Source organism: Leuciscus leuciscus, assembly GCF_965113295.1.
Source record: "Leuciscus leuciscus genome assembly, chromosome: 15".
NCBI classification, from domain to species: domain Eukaryota; kingdom Metazoa; phylum Chordata; class Actinopteri; order Cypriniformes; family Leuciscidae; genus Leuciscus; species Leuciscus leuciscus.
This window is the reverse complement of record NC_138739.1, coordinates 28,426,523-28,448,040: the sequence shown is the minus strand read 5'-3', so window position 1 is coordinate 28,448,040 and position 21,518 is coordinate 28,426,523. Positions and strand designations below refer to the sequence as shown.

The 21,518-nt window shown below is 36.0% G+C and overlaps 1 protein-coding gene across 1 annotated transcript in view; it reads right to left on the bottom strand.

Annotated features, from left to right (window-relative positions):
- Window positions 1-21,480, bottom strand: part of cbarpb (CACN subunit beta associated regulatory protein b) — a 37,128-nt gene extending 15,648 nt beyond the window's left edge. Inside the window, exons 1-10 of the mRNA XM_082138164.1 lie at window positions 21,444-21,480; window positions 17,380-17,450; window positions 14,238-14,383; window positions 11,830-11,891; window positions 11,462-11,624; window positions 10,285-10,456; window positions 7,791-7,943; window positions 6,115-6,349; window positions 2,125-2,314; window positions 3-302 (exon numbers count right to left, since the gene is read on the bottom strand). Of these exons, the coding sequence (XP_081994290.1) occupies window positions 3-302; window positions 2,125-2,314; window positions 6,115-6,349; window positions 7,791-7,943; window positions 10,285-10,456; window positions 11,462-11,624; window positions 11,830-11,891; window positions 14,238-14,383; window positions 17,380-17,450; window positions 21,444-21,465 (1,514 nt within the window). The 5' untranslated portion in view covers window positions 21,466-21,480. The remainder of the gene's footprint in view (window positions 1-2; window positions 303-2,124; window positions 2,315-6,114; window positions 6,350-7,790; window positions 7,944-10,284; window positions 10,457-11,461; window positions 11,625-11,829; window positions 11,892-14,237; window positions 14,384-17,379; window positions 17,451-21,443) is intronic.
- Between the last annotated feature and the right edge of the window lie 38 nt (window positions 21,481-21,518).

Below are 21,518 nucleotides of genomic sequence, written 5' to 3'. Positions count from 1 at the left end.
CAATATCCTGCGAGGGGAACCTAGGCAGCCCTCCCATATCGGTCTTACCCCCTAGAGAGCACACGCTTTCTGCGTCACTACGGACTGAGTCTTTGTCATTGTTGCTGCTCTGGTCAGACGAGACATACCGCTCGAGGGAGGCGCGAAGAGTCCAGATATCACGGTACAAGGTCTGAGGTTCTAAGCTCTCCTGATGACAGCCCATTCCAGGACTCTCATCTGGGGGCTCGGAGGTAAGGCCGATCACCCCGGGACCCATCGCTCTGCTGCAGCTGGGCTCCACCATCACCTCCACCTCTAACCTGAAGAACAGCACACATATGAAATCAGACAAGCTCATAGTCCTATATATAGTCAGTATTTCTTTAAAAATGCCACAATGTAGCAAAGCATGTTTCATGTCAGTGTGCATCTGTCAAATAAGCTTTCCGTTAAAGCCCTGAGCCCAGATTCAGACATTTTAACTTTTATTTTGATATAAATATACTATATTGTTATATAATTGTATTATATATATAAAATGGCAATGCTCCAAAAACAGTAAATTAATAAAAACGCAAAGCACGATAATTAAAGTAGCACTGCTAAAAATATCTAAAAACAAATAGATCCAAACTAAGGTAAACTATTCAGCCTAACTAACTGACTAAATTAGTCAAAAAGTCAACCACTGTGAACCATCCCTACTATATTAATGTTTTATGTCACTGTGGGTCTACACAACTGTTCAAAAGTAACTTTAATGTATGTAACTTTTTTAAGTTTTTAAAAAAAAGTATCTTATGATCACCAAGGCTGCATTTATTTGATCGAAAATACAGTAAAAACAGTAATATTCTGAAGTATCATTACAATTGAAAATAACTTTTTCTATTTAAATTTAGGGATGCACGATCCATCAGTCATCATATCGGATATAATTTGTAATGTTATCGTTATCGGCCCAAAAATTTGGCCAATATATAAATGCCAATAAATAATTGATTATTTCCCTCAGCTGAGACACTTCAGATGCTTGAAATATGACTGGATAAATTGCTTGAAATTGCTTGAAATATGATTGGAATCACTTCCAATCATAAAAGAAAAATAGTACAGTTAAGTCTGCTGTATAGGCTACATAAAATTATAATGAGAAAATTATAATTGTGTGTTTGGGACGTGGCTTTTAATGGTGGGGACTTTTGTTTTGTAATCAGGCTTTCAAAAAAGATATAAAAAATTGGATTTCGATTTATCGGCCAATGTATCGGTTATCGGCTTTCAAATATAAAGAATTATCGGTTATCGATATCGGCTATAATTTTCATATCGCTGCATCCCTAATTTTAAAATGTATTTTATTCCTTTGACAAAGCTGAATTTTCAGCTTCATTACTACAGTTTTCAGTGTCACATGATCCTTCAGAAATCATTCTAATTTACTGATGTGCTGCTCAAGATTTCTCATTAATATGAATGTTAAAAACTGTTGTGCAGCTCAATATTTATGTGGTAACTGATGCAAAAACTTTTTTAACATTGTAAATGTCTTTACTGTTGATCACTTTAATCACCCTTGCTTAATAAAAGTATTAATTTCTTTAAAAATAATAATTTACTGACTCCAAAGTTTTGAATGGTACAGTATATCAAATATATTATGTTTGTTTATTTTTCCTTTCCGTAAAAGCTCTCAGGCCCAGATTCAGAGATGTTAAAACAGATGCCTCCATGAACGCACAGATGGTTGTGACTCACTCTGTGATGGTTCATTCGAGGAGACCACTGCACAGCAACAGATTCAAGAAAGTCAGTTGTACTAGGTAAGCAAATATAAACAAATATACTAATAATGCGATACAAAACCATGCGTATTGACCTTCCTGGAACATTTTGCAAAACATATGCAAACCAATCGCTACAAATACCAAAAAGGTACGCCTGTGGAATTTACCCACACTCAAGGAAATAACTTCCATATTCTAAAGCAAAGCTTTTTGCACTGTAAGCTGATGATGCCATGATACGGCAGTGTGATCAGCGAGCTGAGATCAGTCCAGCATGGAATGGGGTCTGCTTTATGAGGAGTGGCGTGGCAGATGGTTGCTATAGCGAATGCATGGGCGAGGCAATTAAAGATACCTGCCGAGGGAGGGTGGGGGTGTGAAAGGGGGGGACAGAAGGCGTGGACTGGGCCGGGTGGGGCAGTAGGTAACATCCTTGGTGCGAGCGATGTATTGTATGAGGTCGATGTGATGGGCGTCATGCTCCTCTTGGTCCATGCTCTCGCTGGCTGCACGCTGCCGCTGGAACTGCCTCCGTTTGGGGGAGCCTTTAGGGACGACATGAATTTTGCGTCAACAGCCTCACAAAGCAAGTTAAAAGGATAACATGAAATCAAAATCAACACATTCCAGGTTTTATTGTCAACGATTAATTGATCCACCAAAAAAACCTGCATAGTTTCTTGTTAGTATTAGCCAATGGTCGCAAGTTCCGTTTTCACCAAAGTTCAGCGATTCTATGTTTCCCGAGACCATAGTTCCAAAGAACATTCGCAAACATCAAAGTTGCGTGGTTGAAACTACAGCTCTCGACAATATAGGTTCTTTATAGGTTTTGTTCTATGAATAAAAGCCTAAATTCAATCTGTTCAACATATAGTGATCAAGTCTCTTCAGAAAATTTCGGACTAAACCGCTCAATTCATATGGATTAGTTTTACATTCTCTTTATTAACTTTTTGAAGCGTCAAAGTGGTAGTTGCGTAGACTGTCAATGGAGGGACAGAAAGCTCTCAGATTTCATCAAAAAGACGTTAATTTGTGTTCAGAAGATGAAAGAAAGTCTTACGGGTTTGGAACGACATGAGTTTTGATTAGAATACATTGACTGCATACAGACTTGCCGCAAAAAGTGCAAATATTTCAACGCATCCACAGATCAGTCCGAAATTTATTTTGCCATTGTTTTAGCAAACTTGCATTTGGTCTGGCTCGATTTTGGTATATAACATGGATTGTCTATAAACTGTTTTTAATTATACATTTTAATAATACACTTTAATTTGTATTAAATTCGTTCAATTAATTAAATTTTTTTTATTTTAATGCAATTATTATTTTTATTTAAAGGTATAGCGGAGGATGTTTTACTTCCTGGTGGGTAGTCTAAACTATTGGTCCTCCTAATTGTCAATCATTCTGGTGAATCAATCAAACTTTTCAAAAAGTGGAGAGGGCGGGTCTTATCTAAAATTTGGAAAGATCCTCCGCTATACCTTTAATTTAAAAATAATTTAATACTTAATTGAAAATGTTCCTCTAATTGCTTTTTTATGTGTATTCTAAATATAGTACATTAGTTGTAATGCATTCAAAAAACATAATTAACATATTAACAATATAATATGTATCTTATTAGTTAACCAGGGCACTCTACAATGGAAATCCATTCTATTAGAGCATTGCTTTAATCATGACCTTATTGTTTCACATAAAAAAAAAAAAAAGATCGTTTGAAATGCTCTTTTTTGCCATCTCTCCTTTAAAAAAAAAAAAAAAGAAGAAATTTGGAATGGAAGAGCCCTGCGTCAACCGGCCATCTGCTTGAGTGTGAGTCTTGGCACACAAATACAGCAGCTCCGTCTTGGCTGAGAGAATATTCTATAGTGTGTGTGTGTGTGTGTGTGTGTGTGTGTGTGTGTGTGTGTGTGTGTGTGTGTGTGTGTGTGTGTGTGTGTGTGTGTGTGTGTGTGTGTGTGTGTGTGTGTGTGTGTGTGTGTGTGTGTGTGTGTGTGTGTGTGTGTGTGTGTGTGTGTTAGCAGACTATAGATTACTATCGAATATAAAGCCGACCTGTTTCTCTGCTCCATGCTACATGAAGGCACTAAAACTCTATTAAGGTCTTCAATCATTTTCCAAGGTAATACACAATGCAGGGGCTAAATGAAAAGCACAGAAACATTCAATATTGCTTTGCATCTAAGCCCTGAGGTTAGGAAACTGATCGCTTCACAGGTTCATAACACTGTCTGTACTTTCCACAGCAGTGTTCTTTCACTTCCTTTCATGCTGACAGACCTGAGAGGATAAACTGAACGATTTTTACAGTAATACTTATATAATCAAACAACAGCATTCTAGTTAATCTATTCATTCATGTTTATTCATTCAGTCTCGTCAGCTACACCATGCGCTTTTCTCATTATTTAAATATTAGGCAGAATAATATCATACTTGCGCAGCAAGCATTAAAAAGCTTTTTAACATGTCAATGTATAAAAAAAAATAATAAAAAAAAAAAAAATTTGGGCCATGCCCAAAAACACTAAATTTAAGCTTTTCATTTGTCTTAACCACAAATTATTGTTCAGGAAATTAGCCAAACTTTAAGGGATACTTCACCGATTAGCATTACGCTTTGTATCAGTAGAAACCCGGTAGTATTTTCGAATGACTGTGCGTCCCTCCCTCATGTCCCCCTGAGACGAGAGATTTCTGTATTGTGTGTCTGGAAAAAAACCTCCGATGACGCAAAAATCATCATTTTGCATCATCTGAGGCTTTTTTGGCCAGAGGCGAGAGACTACAGCCAGCAGTAGGAGCTCGTTCTGCATGTTTTCAACCCGCCCATAGGGGGATCTCACGATAAAACGGCGTCTTTTCAGTTTCGAGTCAACTAGTAGCCTAGTTGTATCATTTCTTCCGATACTGCCCTCTGTAACCGGTAGGCGTGGCTTGGGAGTGGCCTCGTAGGGCAGCGAAGCAAGTGCATTCTGGGAGTTGTTGTCTTTCATCCACATGAGCCAAAAATAAATTTTCTGGCTTTTCTCAGTCTAGAAGGCACCAACTTCTAAAATAATTTCACACAATTTAAATACACATTCATCTTTCCAGCGGTGAAATATCCCTTTCAGCAAATGCACTATTTAAAAAGCTTCTTTTTTTTTTTTTTGGCAGAATATGGGAAGTTGTGTGTGGAGTGATGAATCACAATGAAACACGAGTTGCATGGTGATGCTCCAGAGCGGTGTCATCATAGATCTGCTGAGAAATATAATAATAAATGCACCTCTACCACAGTGAAGCATGGATTGTGCGGGAAGCCTTTTTAGCTGCTTGTATTAGCGAGCTGCTTCACAGTCATTTAATGCCTTGGAGTACAGGAGAATATTGCAAAATGGCTTGCTTCCCACAATTGAAAAGCTGTTATCTAAAGAGGAATGATCAGATTTTACTTTTCAACAAGACGATTCTCCAGCCCAAATTGCGAACACAACCAAGAAGTGGCTTGAGAACAAGTCCATCAGCTTCATGTTTTGACCTGGTCAGAGTCCAGATTTGAACCCTGTAGTGAATATTTGGTCTCATATTAAACTCAAACAAACTGGGAGACACTGTTTCAACTACCGTTAGCATGAAGCCGTTAACATGAAGTGGAACAACACTGACTCTTCTTCCTGTAAAAACCTGTCTGCAAGATGCGGCTATTCCGAGCTATATCTACAGTATTCATGCAAATTCATGCAAATTTACTGACCAGTGATTTGTGATTAAACTAGTTAGACCATTAAAAGACCACTAAATATTTGGCCCCACTTTATGTTGTTTTTTTTGAGTGTATAATAAAGACAAAACAGAAAATGGGAAGAAGAACATGTGATAGAGCCAGTTTTGAAGGATCATGTGACACTGAAGACTGATTTACATTTTAAAATGTATTTTTAATTTGTTATGATATTTCACAATATTACCATTTTACTGTATTATGGATCAAATAAATGCAGCCTTGCTGAGCACAGCAGAGATTCAAAAACGTTTAATAATTGTACTGACCCCAAACCTTTGAACGGTACTGTCAATTACATAAATGACCTAAAACTATTGTAGACACAATGTGCAAACAACAAAGAAAAAAATTCAAAATTGTCTACTTGTCATGGGTTGTCTAAACAGTCTTTATAAAGGAGATTATAATACTATATGGGGGTCTCTGGCATTAAATACAGTCGGAATTTATTTTTAATACAAATCAGCATATAGCAATTCCATTATAAAATGCACTAAAAACACAAAAAATTTAATTAAAAGTCTGTTTATTAATTATGAAATTCACACCGAGTGCACTTACCTCTCATGTCTAGACTTGAAGCTCTTTGGCTGCTGTCAAACTTCCATTTCTTGATCTTGAAATAGGGACTTGCTCCCTCAAGGCTGGCGTGTCGGCGGAGCTTGGTGAAGAACTGCAGCATTGGGCCCTGCGGGGCCCCTCCAGACGAGGACAGGGCCGTGGCTGAGCCCGATGCACCCTCTCTACCATTACCCATGATGCCTGCGCTTCTGCCGACGACTCCTCTGACCTCCATCTGTTTTTGTTTGCAATATTACATAATTGCAATATATAAATCATAAGAGATTAATTATCGGCATTGGCCGTAAAGTTTAACTACTTGTGTGTCGGAAGCAGGACTTTTATTTTAAAAGCACTGAGAACATCAATGCCTGAGCGTCCAAATCTCCCATAGGCTTTATGCCGAACAGGAAAACGGGTCTAGTTGCCGGAGAAAGTACGGCAGAAAGAACTAATAATGAACTGCATGTATACAGCATTTATTAATCTTTGTTGATGTGAATTTCAACATTTACTAATACTTTATTAAAATCTTGTTAACATTAGTTAATGCACTGTGAACTAACATGAACTAACAATGAACAGCTGCATTTTTATTAACTAACGTTAAAAAAAGATTAACAAATACAGTAACAAATGGATTGCTCATGGTTAGTTCATGTTAGTTAATACATTAACTAATGTTAACTAATGAGCCTTATTGTAAAGTGTAACCAAAAAAACTTATCTTTAAATTAATTAAAGGGATAGTTCACTTTGAAATAAATTGTTGGTATGTTTTAGCTTACCTCAAGGGCATCCAAGATGTAGGTGTCTTTTTTTCCGCAGTAGTTTCAATTTTTATATTTTTAGGTCAAACCGTTCTTGTCTGTCAGTCATAATGCAGGTCTATGGTCATTATCTCAAAACACAAGCACAGAGTCCAAATTAAAACAATTCCCCGTCGTCCAAATTAAACAATTCCCCATCGTAAGTACACATTGATGGCCTAAGACACGAAACGAGCGGTTTGTGTGAGAAAACGAACAGTATTTATATAGTTTTTACCTCTTATACGCAGCCATGTCGAAGTGATCTGATCTGACGTGTACGCAGACTGGTGCATAGATACAGTATATACACACTAGATGTCGCCTTGTCTATGGCAGTTCATTGGAACGAATGTCTTTAAGGCGACATCTAGTGTGTATATATCTATGCACCAGTCTGCGTACACGTCAGATCAGATCACTTCGACATGGCTGTGTATAAGTGGTAAAAACGATATAAATACTGTTCGTTTTCTCACACAAACCGCTCGTTTCGTGTCTTAGGCCATCAATGTGTACTTACGATGGGGAATTGTTTAATTTGGACGACGGGGAATTGTTTTAATTTGGACTCTGTGCTTGTGTTTTAAGATAATGACCATAGACCTGCATTATGACTGACAGACAAGAACGGTTTGACCTAAAAATATAAAAATTGAAACTACTGCGGAAAAAAAGACACCTACATCTTGGATGCTCTTGAGGTAAGCTAAAACATACCAAAAATTAATTTCAAAGTGAACTATCCCTTTAATAGTGAGATTATATCATATATTCTGGCTTAATATCGGCCCTCCTCTCTAAAATATCGGTTGCACACTAATTATTATGCGTCAATGGGTGAGTGTATTAGTGTGTGTGACTCACTAGACATGGACTGGAGGGCTCAGGACCGGCCGCCGCAACACTCTCACAGAACGTTGTGTGTACAGTGGAGTTGAGAGAGTCGCCAGGAAGGGCCGAGCTGGGACTGAGACTTCGGCTGATCAGGGCAGTCTGTGGCAGTGAACATACTGGTGGCTGTGCATGGGACAAACACAATGCATGTTATTGCTTATGGTAGTAATGAGAAACAAACCTAAACAAACAAAATCATGCAGTCATTTGAAACTTGTCTAGTACAGGTATAAAAATGTTTATCAAAAGCTTCAGACTGAATAACTTAATTGGAGAAGCATTCTAACATTATATACTAATCAGGTCCGATAAAACCGATGTTTTTAATATGACAGCCAACCAGATTATATTTAATGTTTCTTATAAGGAATTTTGGACCAATGAGATTTGACTGTGGGAGGGGCTTCCTTGTGGAATGACAATGAATCCTATTTTTAAAATGCAACAGCCAATCAGATCATACTTCATGTTGCTTATACCAAATTTTATACCAATGAGATTTGACTGTGGGAGGGGCTTCCTTATGGAATGACAATGAAACCAAATTTTAAAATGCGACAGCCAATCAGATTATATTTGATGTTTCTTATATGGAATTTTGGAACAATGAGATTTGACTGTGGGAGGGGCTTCCTTGTGGAATGACCATGAAACCACATTTTAAAATGCAACAGCCAATCAGAATATATATTATAAGCTTCTTATAGGGGATTTTGGACCAATGAGATTTGACTGTGGGAGGGGCTTCCTTGTGGAATGACAATGAATCCTATTTTTAAAATGCGACAGCCAATCAGATCATACTTGATGTTTCTTATACCAAATTTTACACCAATGAGATTTGACTGTGGGAGGTGCTTCCTTATGGAATGACGATGAAACCAAATTTTAAAATGCGACAGCCAATCAGATTATATTTGATGTTTCTTATATGGAATTTTGGAACAATGAGATTTGACTGTGGGAGGGGCTTCCTTGTGGAATGACCATGAAACCACATTTTAAAATGCAACAGCCAATCAGATATTTTATTATAAGCTTCTTATAGGGGATTTTGGACCAATGAGATTTGACTGTGGGAGGGGCTTCCTTGTGGAATGACAATGAATCCTATTTTTAAAATGCGACAGCCAATCAGATCATACTTGATGTTTCTTATACCAAATTTTACACCAATGAGATTTGACTGTGGGAGGTGCTTCCTTATGGAATGACGATGAAACCAAATTTTAAAATGCGACAGCCAATCAGATTATATTTGATGTTTCTTATATGGAATTTTGGAACAATGAGATTTGACTGTGGGAGGGGCTTCCTTGTGGAATGAACATGAAACCAAATTTTTAAATGCAACAGCCAATCAGAATAAATATTATAAGCTTCTTATAGAGGATTTTGGACCAGTGAGATTTGACTGTGGGAGGGGCTTCCTTGTGGAATGACAATGAATCCTATTTTTAAAATGCAACAGCCAATCAGATCATACTTCATGTTGCTTATACCAAATTTTAGACCAATGAGATTTGACTGTGGGAGCCGAGGTGCTTCCTTATGGAATGACGATGAAACCAAATTTTTCAATGCGACAGCCAATCAGATTATATTTGATGTTTCTTATATGGAATTTTGGACCATTGAGATTTGACTGTGAGAGGGGCTTCCTTGTGGAATGATAATTAAACCAATTTTTAAAATGTGACAGCCAATCAGATTATGTTTGATGGTTCTTATACAGAATTTTAGACCAATGAGATTTGACTGTGGGAGGGGCTTCCTTGTGGAATGGCTTTGTTCGCAATATCAAACTACCATATACTCTTACTGTTTTTGTAGAACATATTGCGCAAATACTGTGTACTATATGCAAATTTCCTAAATGCATGCCATGCAATAATTAAATAACCGACTACTTTCGCAAAAAATTGTTATATACAACAGAGTACACTGTGTACTATATCCCACAATGCACATTCTCAATTATCTTTTTCCAGCATGATGAATAACCACAGCTATTACTACTATTTTTAACTATTTTTCCTCATTATTTAATAGGACTGCCATTCTTACACACGTTGAGATAAAATTCCAAAATACCTGTATTTAATTTTTGGAAATATATGAAATGTAAATACTCTAAAGTGTTGTCAAAAGTTTGGAGTCAGTAAGATTTTTTTAAATGTGTTTAAAAGAAGCTGGAGCTGCTTAGGACAAAAAAAAAGTACAATTTGAGGGATACAGTAGGATTTACTGTATCTCATGCCGCTTCATCATCATGTGACTACGATAAAGTAGGAGTAAACATGTTAAAACATTAATGACCCCAATATATAGATAAATCAATTGCTCACAGCATAAACGTCTCCTTACACACCATATCACTTGACAAACTGACAATCCATCATGACCTTAATGATTTAAACTGACATCATACTGACATATATTAGCAGAGCAATGTGACTGTCACCTGAAAAATTGAGAGGCTGGATTTAGCGACGGGGCGCGTTGTCATGGCAATACTGTTCTCTGATGACTCACACTCGTGGATGGTGAGTATCTGGAGGGCGGGTGGAGGGAAGTGGAGGTGGGTGAGCCGCGCGTTCTTCAAGTGATGGAAGTCGCCCTCCGTAAGCGTGTACCTGAGGGGAGATGGAAAAAATCACACACACTGTTAGTGTTTTTCACTTCATTGTAGATTTGCATCACAAACATCACGGGAGTGTTTGCTGAAAATGTCTTTTAGATGGTTAAAGATTTAGTGCTAGATTTATGCATAGTTCCTGTTAGATGAATAAGCATAGAATCATATTTTCTAAAAGAATGATATAAAAAACAATTATTTATAAAATATATTATTATATAAATACACTATTTTAAACACCTTTTACTTTTTGTAGTAATTAAAAGTCAAACGTGAAATTTGACAAATGACAAAAAAATGCAAATTCAAAGTCTTTATTTTGTGAGATCATATAAAAGTATGCATAAGTATTAAATAATTAAATGTTTTTTTAAATAGTTTTAGATGAAGTACATCTCAAACTTAATAATATATGACAATATTATAACAATAAACATTCACACACATACATATATGTGATATATAGATATGACCTAATTAATTAAATGTAAATATTAAACTATTTTAATATTTAAAAATAACATTTAAATAATTAAATGTTTTTTTTTAAATACTCTTAAATGAAATACCTAAAAAAAGTATATGTGTATATATATATATATATATATATATATATATACACACACACATACATATATATATATATATATATAAAATATTTACATTTGTAATATACATTTACTTTTTTATTACTTATGCATTCATTTTTATGACATTACAAATACATTAGAGTATTTGAGAATATATATATATATATATTTTTTTTTTTTTTTTTTTTTTACACAAAATATACACTTTCTTTCCATTATACACTCTCATACATTTTTTAACCCCAAATCTTGATGTCGACAAATGCCCATGTTATCCATCAAGAGCTAGTGCATCTGACAAGCACAGATGTAAATGTAAAAAGCATACATAAAGGAATAATGAAAGCTGCGGTTGTGAATAGGAGCTGCTCTGTGTGTCTAGAGTGGGCGGCATGAGTGAGTGGGCGGCTGACCTTCGACCTTTCTCCTGTGTTTTTTTGCTATGATCGAAGAGTGCTGCTTCGTTGAAGGAGACCCGGCGGCCGGTTGTGCCCGTGGAAAGGAAACGCTCTGTCTCCATGTCGTGGGAGCTGGCTGCCGACAGGCAGTCTGACTCATCAATGCGAATCGTAATCTCTGTGCGGGGAGAGACGGATTAGACCAGAGGACGTATTTGTTTTTCACATAATGCCCTCAGTTGATGTATGTGAGACTGCATAAATGTCGCTTTAACTTGACCTTGACATTTTACCTGAAGCATGTATGTAAATAAATATGGAAATGCATTAACTTGGAGGCTGACATATAATATAAACATGAACTTTATTAGTGAAGTTCTTACCATGCACTGGCTGGGCCTCCTCAACATAGGTGGTATTACTTTTCTCGGTGTCATCGCTAGCCCTGAGGCAAACAATGAACCTTCAATGCAAACATGTAATGAGTCAAATTCAAACTTATGTAAATCTCATTCATAGCATGCATAAATGGGTCATTCTCAAAATATGGTGCAAACATGTTCCTAGAGTTTGATTCTATTGCTTTGCACATTTTTTATTATTTTATTTTGCATTGAAAATCCCTTTAATATTATATTATATTAAATAATATATTTAATATGAATATATTAAATACATATTATATATTAATTATATTAAATATATTATTTATATTACAAAAAGTTAGAATTCAGTTATATGAAATGGTTTGATTCTATAGTTTCGCACATTTTGTTTTATTTTATTTTGCATTGAAAAGGCCTTTAATATTATATTATATTATATTATATTATATTATATTATATTATAAAGTAAATAATAATATATTTAATGTAACACTAATGTTTATATTTTGTTTTATTGGTTTTGTCAATGTGGAGATTCCCTCACCAGATTGAAAAGTTAATAATTTACCTTTAAAATAAATTGTATGTTTAATTAAAAATGTAATTGTCAATCAATACTCAAAGTTAATAAAATTAAAGTGGCTTTTAGTCCATGTAAGTTAGCATTCAGGTAATCTATACGCTAGTTTAAACCCTGAAAGTTGTTAAAACTTAAACGCACATTTAAAATGTAGTCTTTTTCTTCCAAAAAACAGGGTGAAAATACTGATGATGTCATCCTGCACTACACAGATTTTTGTCCAATCAAACGCTGGAATGAAAATGTCCCTCCCCCTAATGCCACCTTCAACCAGATAAAAAAAATAGTAAATCATGTCTGTGATGTAATTTAAAACCAATTGAGATTTCCTCCCCAAACTTCCAGTTTCAATACGAAACATGATTTTATATGGTCTTTAAACGATTTTTTGCAATATTTTGAGAATGTCCCAATTGTGAACAATTCAGAAAAAAAATAACTCATTCACGTTCACCTGAGTTGACATCTAACTAAATGCCATATGATAGGGACAATAACAACACCGGCTTTTACGACAATATACGGTTTGATTCGCCATAAGGCACTGTGGGGAATGAGAAACTGGAAATGAGTTTCCAGTCCTCTAACCACAGTGCACGGTCCCACACTGCGAGTGTGTGTGTGTATTAGTGGGTGTTGGCTAGAGTGCACTCTCTCCCGCACCAGGAGTGATTTATCGTGGCTGATGGCTGCTATGAGATCTCATTATACTCGTCATTTGTGTGAGCCTGCACTCCTCCAGGCTGCCTGGAGAGCAGACAGACTCTACACCTCTCAGCAGTCACTGACAAATACACCCAGGCTGTGACCAATGTGCACTGAAAACATTTTCGGGACTGAGCGTCCTTGGCTTCATGGGAGGATCTGTTTATTCCAGTTGAATCTCTGCGTTACGGTTCTTTCTGATGTATAATTTAGCGTCAAACATAATCATATGCATCAGCTGTCAGAATTGTCACATACGCAGCGACATGCAAACATCATGCAACGATGATTCAATCTGCAGACTGTCATAACGTATATTCATAATGAAAGCATTCTCGTTTAATCTATGCTATTTTATGTATAAACTGTAATTGTTTCAGTGTTTGTATGACGTGTTTTAAGTTAAATACACTTCTGAACGTAAGAAATCCTGAATTTTATTATCAATCATTGATACAATGTGCTAACATGGATCCTTTTGTTATACATTTTGCAACCATTTTAAGGGTTTTAAATAAAAAATGGATCTGTACATTTTACAAAATCCACAAGGGCTGCTCTGAAAAGATAAATATAGAAATATCACCGAGATTTAAAAAAATAAACAAAGTGCACATTTACTGTACTAGTCGTCAGTGTTGTTATTGCTAACTAAAACAATTTGAAAAAACTTGAAATAATTAAAAATAAACCTGAGGTAAGTAAAAAATCAATTTTAGATGAAGTACTAAAATAACTAAAAACAGAAATAAAAATGACAAAAAAAACATTACAAAATTAGGCTAAAATTTTCATAAGTATACAAATAAAAGCTAATTCAAAATATTAATAAAAACTTTAATAGTATATAAATAATACTAAAACATCACCTATACTACGACTAACATAAAATACTACACATGTGAAGGTAATTTATTAATTAGTAGCCTATCTATAAATAGATACTGCAGTTGCACCACATGACATTTTTCCGGGGGAAGAACAAAGCGGGAAATGTTAGGTTGAATATTAATGAAGTTCCCAATCCTAAAATCTGATTGGTTGACAGATATGTTCATCCAGGATTATTTTGATTTAGGGGCGTGCAAATGTATAAATTGATTGATTGGATTGGTCTTACCACGCATGGCGTCTGTCCCCTTCACAACATCGACGACAGACAATCAGAACGACAGAGAGCAGGACCAGTGTCCCCCCGACAAAAATGGACAAGAGGACCAGCAGGAGGACATAGCCATTCTGTGTCCCTGACGACAACGGGACGTCCTAGGCAAACACCAGAGAAAGAAACAAACAAGTCAAAGATGAAATTCCTTCTCCGAGTACAACCGCATGACTTCAATTTTCACATTATATAGGTTTCTCCAATTACGTTGTCCAACTTTTTCAGGTCTCATAGTCATAACCTAAAAAAAGGTTACAATTTTATGACATACACATAAACCAGAGACATTTTTGGCATTAAAGCAAAACATTTTCCAAAACATTCTTTAAAAATAGATTCCAAAAGGGGGTTTTCGCAGCAATGCCATAGAAGAATCATTTTGGTTCCTCGAATAACCTTTCAGAGAAGTTTTTTAATAGGATATTTTAATAATCTAAAGGACCTTTTTCTTCTATAAAGAACCTTTTGTCCAATGGAAAGTTAGGTGGATGTTAAAAGGTTCTTCATGGAACAATATGCCAATAAAGAACCTTTATTTTTAGCTAGATTACATAAAGCCCAGTGTCTGGAGAGGAGGGCCTTCAGGTGTGGGGGCTTTTGTGTCTGAGTTGAGATGTTAAGTACAGTGTTTGCCAAAGACGAGTTTAGAAAGATCTAGAGGTGACAACAGCCACGGAGACAAGAATGGAAGAGACAGAAGGTTTCTTCCTCAAAGACATCAAAGCACAATGGCATACAGCACCCTTCGCCCTGCCGCCTTCTTAATTGTCATCTTCGTTCATGTGTGTGAAGAGGTGTTCAATGGAAAGAATGCTAAATAAGAGCATAAGAACAAGGCCTGAACAAGTCTTTGGCTCATATATGTAACACCTTACAATTACTCTTACATTATACAGTTTCAATTGGTGGAGCACAATATCCTAATTACCCAGAAGGCATTGTTCAGTTGAAGATCAGGGAAGACTTTATTCAGGTCGGGTCTATTATTTTGTAAATGAAAGCGTTTTGAAGACTGATTTCTCTGTACGTCAGCAGGCTATTTATCACTGGGGCGCCCCAACATTAACCCGGATCGGCAAAAAGTGAAGGATGCTCTCAAAGGAAAACCTGGGAACTCTTTCATGGAGTAGCACTGATAAAGTTTTAAGAAGGGGTCAGACAAACTTGTTTAAAGACCAGCATGTTCTTTCAGAGCAGTTTCACTGTCACCGAACAACAGTGAGTTGAAACAGTCACTAATACAATAAAAAAGAAAATTACAAACAATAAGACAAATACAATTGAATAAAGTAATCAAATGTAAAATCACTGCAGTCTTCACAGTATGAAGTTAGTTACTAAAGTTATTCAGTGAAGAGCAGTGAATGATTTCTTTTGTTGTTTGATTACCGTTAAATGACACAGACAGCAGGTTTATTAGGCTGCTGTCACTTTAAGACCAAATGCACAGATCGATTACTTTCCCAACTGTTTATGTTCACTTAAGACTGACTGTGTTTAAGTGAAACCAGCCAAGACAGGCATTTTGACATATTTTTGTTTGTATTTGTCCGTTTAAGTGCATGCCTGAATCCCAAATTAGCCTGTTGTCCGTGACCTCGGATAGAGCGCATAGAAAGGCACCTGGGGAACAGCGTCTCTTTTGCAGCTCAATACACTTTTAACTCTTTTTTTTTTTTGTATCGAGCACGTCCCACAGGAGACTGTATATTACGACAGTCATATTACATGATTAGACTGATTTGGATGTTACGTAGGAAGGGAGACAACGCTTCCCTTTAAAGGAAAGGAATGGAATGTGGCATCGTGTTTTCATCGTTGAAAACCAAAATCGAAAACTAAACTAAAATTCTATTAATCACTAAGCTGTAGTCATTAAATCATATTTGAAAGCAAGGGGGCCCCCTGGTGGTTCGGATCATGGTGGTTTGCATCCGGCACTGGATGCATAGAAATTTCGGCAAACGAAAGATTTTGTTTTCGGACTAAATAGTTTTGGAGAACCAAAATCACTGATCGAAACAACAATGTTTAATTAGCGTTTCTACCATTCAGCATTTCATGCACACATTGTGGATAAGCTAAAACAGCTAACCAAAAATGATGCTACTTCACAATTATGTCGGAGTAGCAATACGTAAAATTTGTTAGGCCAAAATTACGAGAGGCGGCTCATTGGCGAAGAACTTTACTTCACCTTAAATTATCACCTGAAAACACGACATCCTGAACCGCAAACCAAGTTCAATTACTCAATTACCCGAATTGAATTACCGAAACTTTATTTTTGTTTTTCGGCTAAACGAAATTTTGGCTTTGGTGTTTCGGTAAAAAAAATAAAATAATTCGGTGCATCACGAATTGTATGACTTTCTTTCTTCCATGGAACAAAAATGGAGAAACTTTCAAGAACAATTTTGTGAATTGACTCATTAAAAAAATCTGACTCGAAAGAATGATCCATTGACAAATCACACTGCTACATCTTTCTGTTCCTCACACAAAGCTACTGTATGGCTTCATTTTTAAGTCGCTTTGGAAAAAAATGTCTGCTAAATGAATACACAAAAATGAGTCACATATAGACCACATTCATTATTCGTTTATGGTGCTTGACATTTCAATTCCCAATTCATTGTAATTGCATGGAAAAGAGCAACTAGGATATTCTTAAAATGTTCTCGTTTTTAGAAAAAAGTAAGTCATGCAAGTTTGGAACGAGTAAATTAATCATTGAGGAAACCATTCCTCTAAGGCCTTACATAAGGTCCAAAAATCCCGGAACATCCTGGAATTAGTTGCTATTCCTGAATAAACCTCTCTATTCTAATCGAATGATGCTGCTTATGCCGGTAATTGAAGTTCCTGACAGTAACTCTGGGTTCTGATGCTCTATCGTCTGACGGCGCGATGGATTCGGTCTGACACAAACTTCTCTCGCAAAGGGCTAATTTGCTTAGATCTTGCGGTGGATCCAATTACAACGGATGCAGAACAGGATATTTTTTGATTCGCATGTCTGGAGATAGCTCTGCAAACAGAGGGAATGGACGTAATGAAAGTAACCAGCACAGGAAGGAGAAGCGCAAGTACTTACGGTGGGGTGTTCTGTTAGGTTCCATATGGCAGACTCATTGCTCATGGTCCAAGCCAGAGAGAGTGTCCCCCCTGAGAAAGACATTACAGGAAGTCAGGCAGCTGCTTTGAAGCCCGTTATGGCACTAAAGACGGATTTGAATTCTCTTTTTAGAAGGAAAATAAAACAAATGCATCCCTGACCTGGCGGTTTCTTTAGAATGATTCGCTTTTAAACAAGAATACAGTTCCCAGTCTCCTTAAACATATTTAGTTCACAATTCATGTATTTGCAAACACATACTTCTGCATTCCAATGTCACCCTTTCCATCAAATAACCCATCTTCTTTTTTTCCACCCAGTCTGAGGCCCAGCAGCATATGCTCCCTTTAACACCATTAACACTGCAGATTCTGCCTAAACTGCAAAGAAACCCTCTCTCACACTCCTGCACACTCACCTCCCAAGCAGTCCTCGTTTCTTTAAAGCTGCGACGCTGCCTTTTCTCCCATTATCTGAAGGCAGCGTGTGTTTGTGTGCATGAGATGCAGAGATAGCAGTGTGTTTAACGGCTCGGACTGCGAAGCCTTGAGCTTCTACTGCATACTCATCCAGCTTCTGCCCACCTACCTGTTTTCACAGCTTCTCTCTCTCTTTCTCCCTCTTGGAGTCTTTAGCATTAGGCATTCCTGAGATAATTCAAGCTCATTATTTTCTGTCTCGGAAGCATAATGCTGCCGTATTGGTCGCGTCTAATGTACTGCGTTATTAGTAACGATTATTAAAACGAATCAGGAGAGACCCATTTAGTACCATTCATGGACTATTCTTTCAGATGTCATTGCCAGATTTCACTCACAGAGATTCAATCTCTTTGGTTTTCAACATTTCTCTCTGTAATGAAATATTTTGCTGTATGATATACTGTAAAGAGCGTTTTTACTCGATTTGACCCCTTTGTAGCCAAAGTCGCCAGGTTAATTTGGTTAATAATTTGGCTTAAATAAAACTAGTCACCACATTAAGCACATTTTAGGTTATTTGAAGAAACATCTTTTACAGTTTCTAATAATTATTTAACTATCATGAACGTTTTGCAACATATGCTCCTGTGATTCTTCTTGTAATGCCTGGAAGACTCTGCGGAGGTGTAGCACATTCAAAAATCCTGCATTATCTTCATGTACATGAGTATTTTCATATTACTGGTACTCATTTTATTTTTAATTAGTAAGTACAATACCAATTATCTTTCTCATCATCACTACTGATTAGCCATTCAGTACTTATTACAACAATAAGTAAATATTCCATTGTTACTGGTAACAAATTTCTTTCTTTTTTTCTTTTTTTCAGACAAGTACTTAAAATTAATGTTGGTTGATTTGACAAAAGATAAAAGTTGTGATAACAAATCATGCACTTGTTTTACCTTTACCTAAAGTTTTACCAAAAGTTTATATTGCAGTTTTTTTTACAACTTATTCAGGTCATCGTGATTTTGCCAAATAAGACCTAATAAGATCATGTCCAAAAATGTTGTCCTAAAAAAATATTTGTATCCCCTAAACCGATAACTTATCCCTAAAATCAGAGTGAAATGATAGGTGAATAACACGGATGTAGAAGTACAAGCACCTAACCCTGGTTGCAAACCTAAACTTGCCACAAACTGTAAACCTGTCCTCAAAATCTGATTGGTTGATTGGAATGTCGTTCCGGGATCAATAAAGATATTGATCCAGGAACATGTTGCATTTGGTGAAATCACGTACACCAACTTATAGTGTATTTTTAAACACTAGTGTTACTGTTAACATTTTTAATCGTACTAGTAATATAAATTATAGCTAACTGAGCTATTCTGAGTGTTCATTAAATATGAAATGTAAAAAAAAATATGACTAGTAATAACAGTGATCAATTCTAGTGCCTAAATACAAGAATCGAATCAATAAGTACTAAGGCTGGAATAGATAGGTACTATTGAGATAAGCATTAGGATCGACTGAATAGTTATAGATTAGTCAGGTTTGGATAACTTACTAGTAAAAAACTATTAGTAGGATACAAATAGATACTAGTTAGTCTACATGAATAAATGTTCAACCCGCTTGCCATAGTCAACAAACAGTACAAAACCCATATAGATGAATTAAAATATCATTCCAAACCAGTGATGTCCGGGCTATTATTTCGAATCGATAACCGTTTAAAACACAGGATAACCCATGTCTTTTTTCCAAAGCCAACGCTTGAAGATATTCTCCGCATTTTAGACTAACGTTACCATAATTCCCCAAAATAAAGCACGATGTCATTCTAAGACACTGAGCGCTCATCACGGGAACAATAGCAGCGTGAATGACAAGCAAACAGAACTCACCTAACTATAATTCACGTGGTCCATGAGACAAAAAAGCTCGCAAACGATTCCCCGATCTTCTCTTTAATTTGGGGGTTTTAAATCTTTGTGTATTTATGAATGAAGTGCCCCGTTAAACACACCCACTCTCCCATCGCCCAGTGATACGGTGACGTCAGAGTGAGGTGCAGAGTTACTTATCACGAGTGTCTCTCACGCCCTCATCTGATGATGTTATGGAAATGAGGTAATCCCCCATTTGAGTCAGTAAAAATCCTCAGTAACGGGCAACCCCATGCGGTCTGCTCTATATATATAGCTAAAAGTTTTTACTTAAGGTCAGCAGGATTGGTAGTTTTCTTAGAAAAGCCTTTCTATGGACCTGAGATGCAAATTAGCATATGCATATGTCCAATGCATATTTTTCAGCTTTTGGCTTGAAACAGAAAAACGCATTAGAGTAGAAAACAGTAAGTTATAAATCTATTTGAAGTGAATCATTATTATGTTTCAATGTGATGCTCCTATCGAACAAGAGCAAATATGTTAATCAATTCAATTCGTGCGATGAATATATAGAAATTGATATTTACTGAGCGCCCCCTCCTGGTCGTACAACACATTACACCCTTGACGTAGTTGTATGTGGCTAGTTTTTACCTCAGTGAATATTTCTCTGTATGTATATATAAACTGATATTTTAAAGACAAAAATAAATGTACTACATAAGGGGACTGAACATTTTGATAGTTATTGCACAGGAACAAAGATACAGCTCACTGATATAGTTTGTGACAACTTGCCCCAGTGACTTTCAAAGTTGTTTAAGTCAGGGTTTATGAGCAAGGTTTCAGTTAAACACAACCCGATACTTCAAAAATGGAAAAGGTAGTATTTCAAACCAATTGTTTGACCATCACACTAGTTTATTTGTCAAACCATCATTGAACATACATGCACATCACAGGATAATTATGTCGTTTTTAATTTGAAACGATATAAATATTGTTTAACAATATAGCACCACAAAGTCACTCATTTATTACCTCATTTAACCATTTTTTCCCAATAAAATGGCCGATTCATTTGTCTTGCTAATGATGTTTTAAATCATTTTATGTCAGTGTCCTTTACACATTTTCATAATTTTCATAATTACAGCTTGCTTGGCAATGCCGTACAATAAAAATATTTTGCTCACAAGTGATAATTACCTTATTTTTTCCTTTGTTTTCTTCACACATCCTCTCATAATTGATCTTGAGCTTTCTCTTCACGACACTGTTTTTCTGTGCACTGTATTTTTAAAGGGGCTTGTCCGTAGCGGTGGAAATTACGTCACATCTGAAAACTGTTTTGAAAAAAGTAATATATTTTCAGATTTTTTTTTACAATATTAAGTTTAAAAACTAACAAAGCTTTAAACATGTTCGTCTTTTTTATTTTATTTTCATCTTATTTTTAAATCACTTTAAATCACTTTAAAATCACTAATTATAATAATAATACTGGTTTTAAAGATTTACAAAAAAAAAAATTGACACAATGAATGGTGAAAACCTTAGTGTTTATTGTCCTCCTTGTTCAATATAGATTTGAACGTGCAATAATTTAGATTTGTTGATCGATTTAAATATTTTAAGCTAAATTTGGGACAAGGCTAAAACAATCTATACAAAAACGGCATTTTTACGTTGCAAAACACCCCCCTATACTTACATGAATAAATGATATCCTCCATGTCAGATCATATTTGCTTAAAAAAAAAAAAAAAAATACAGTTCCCATCAGCCC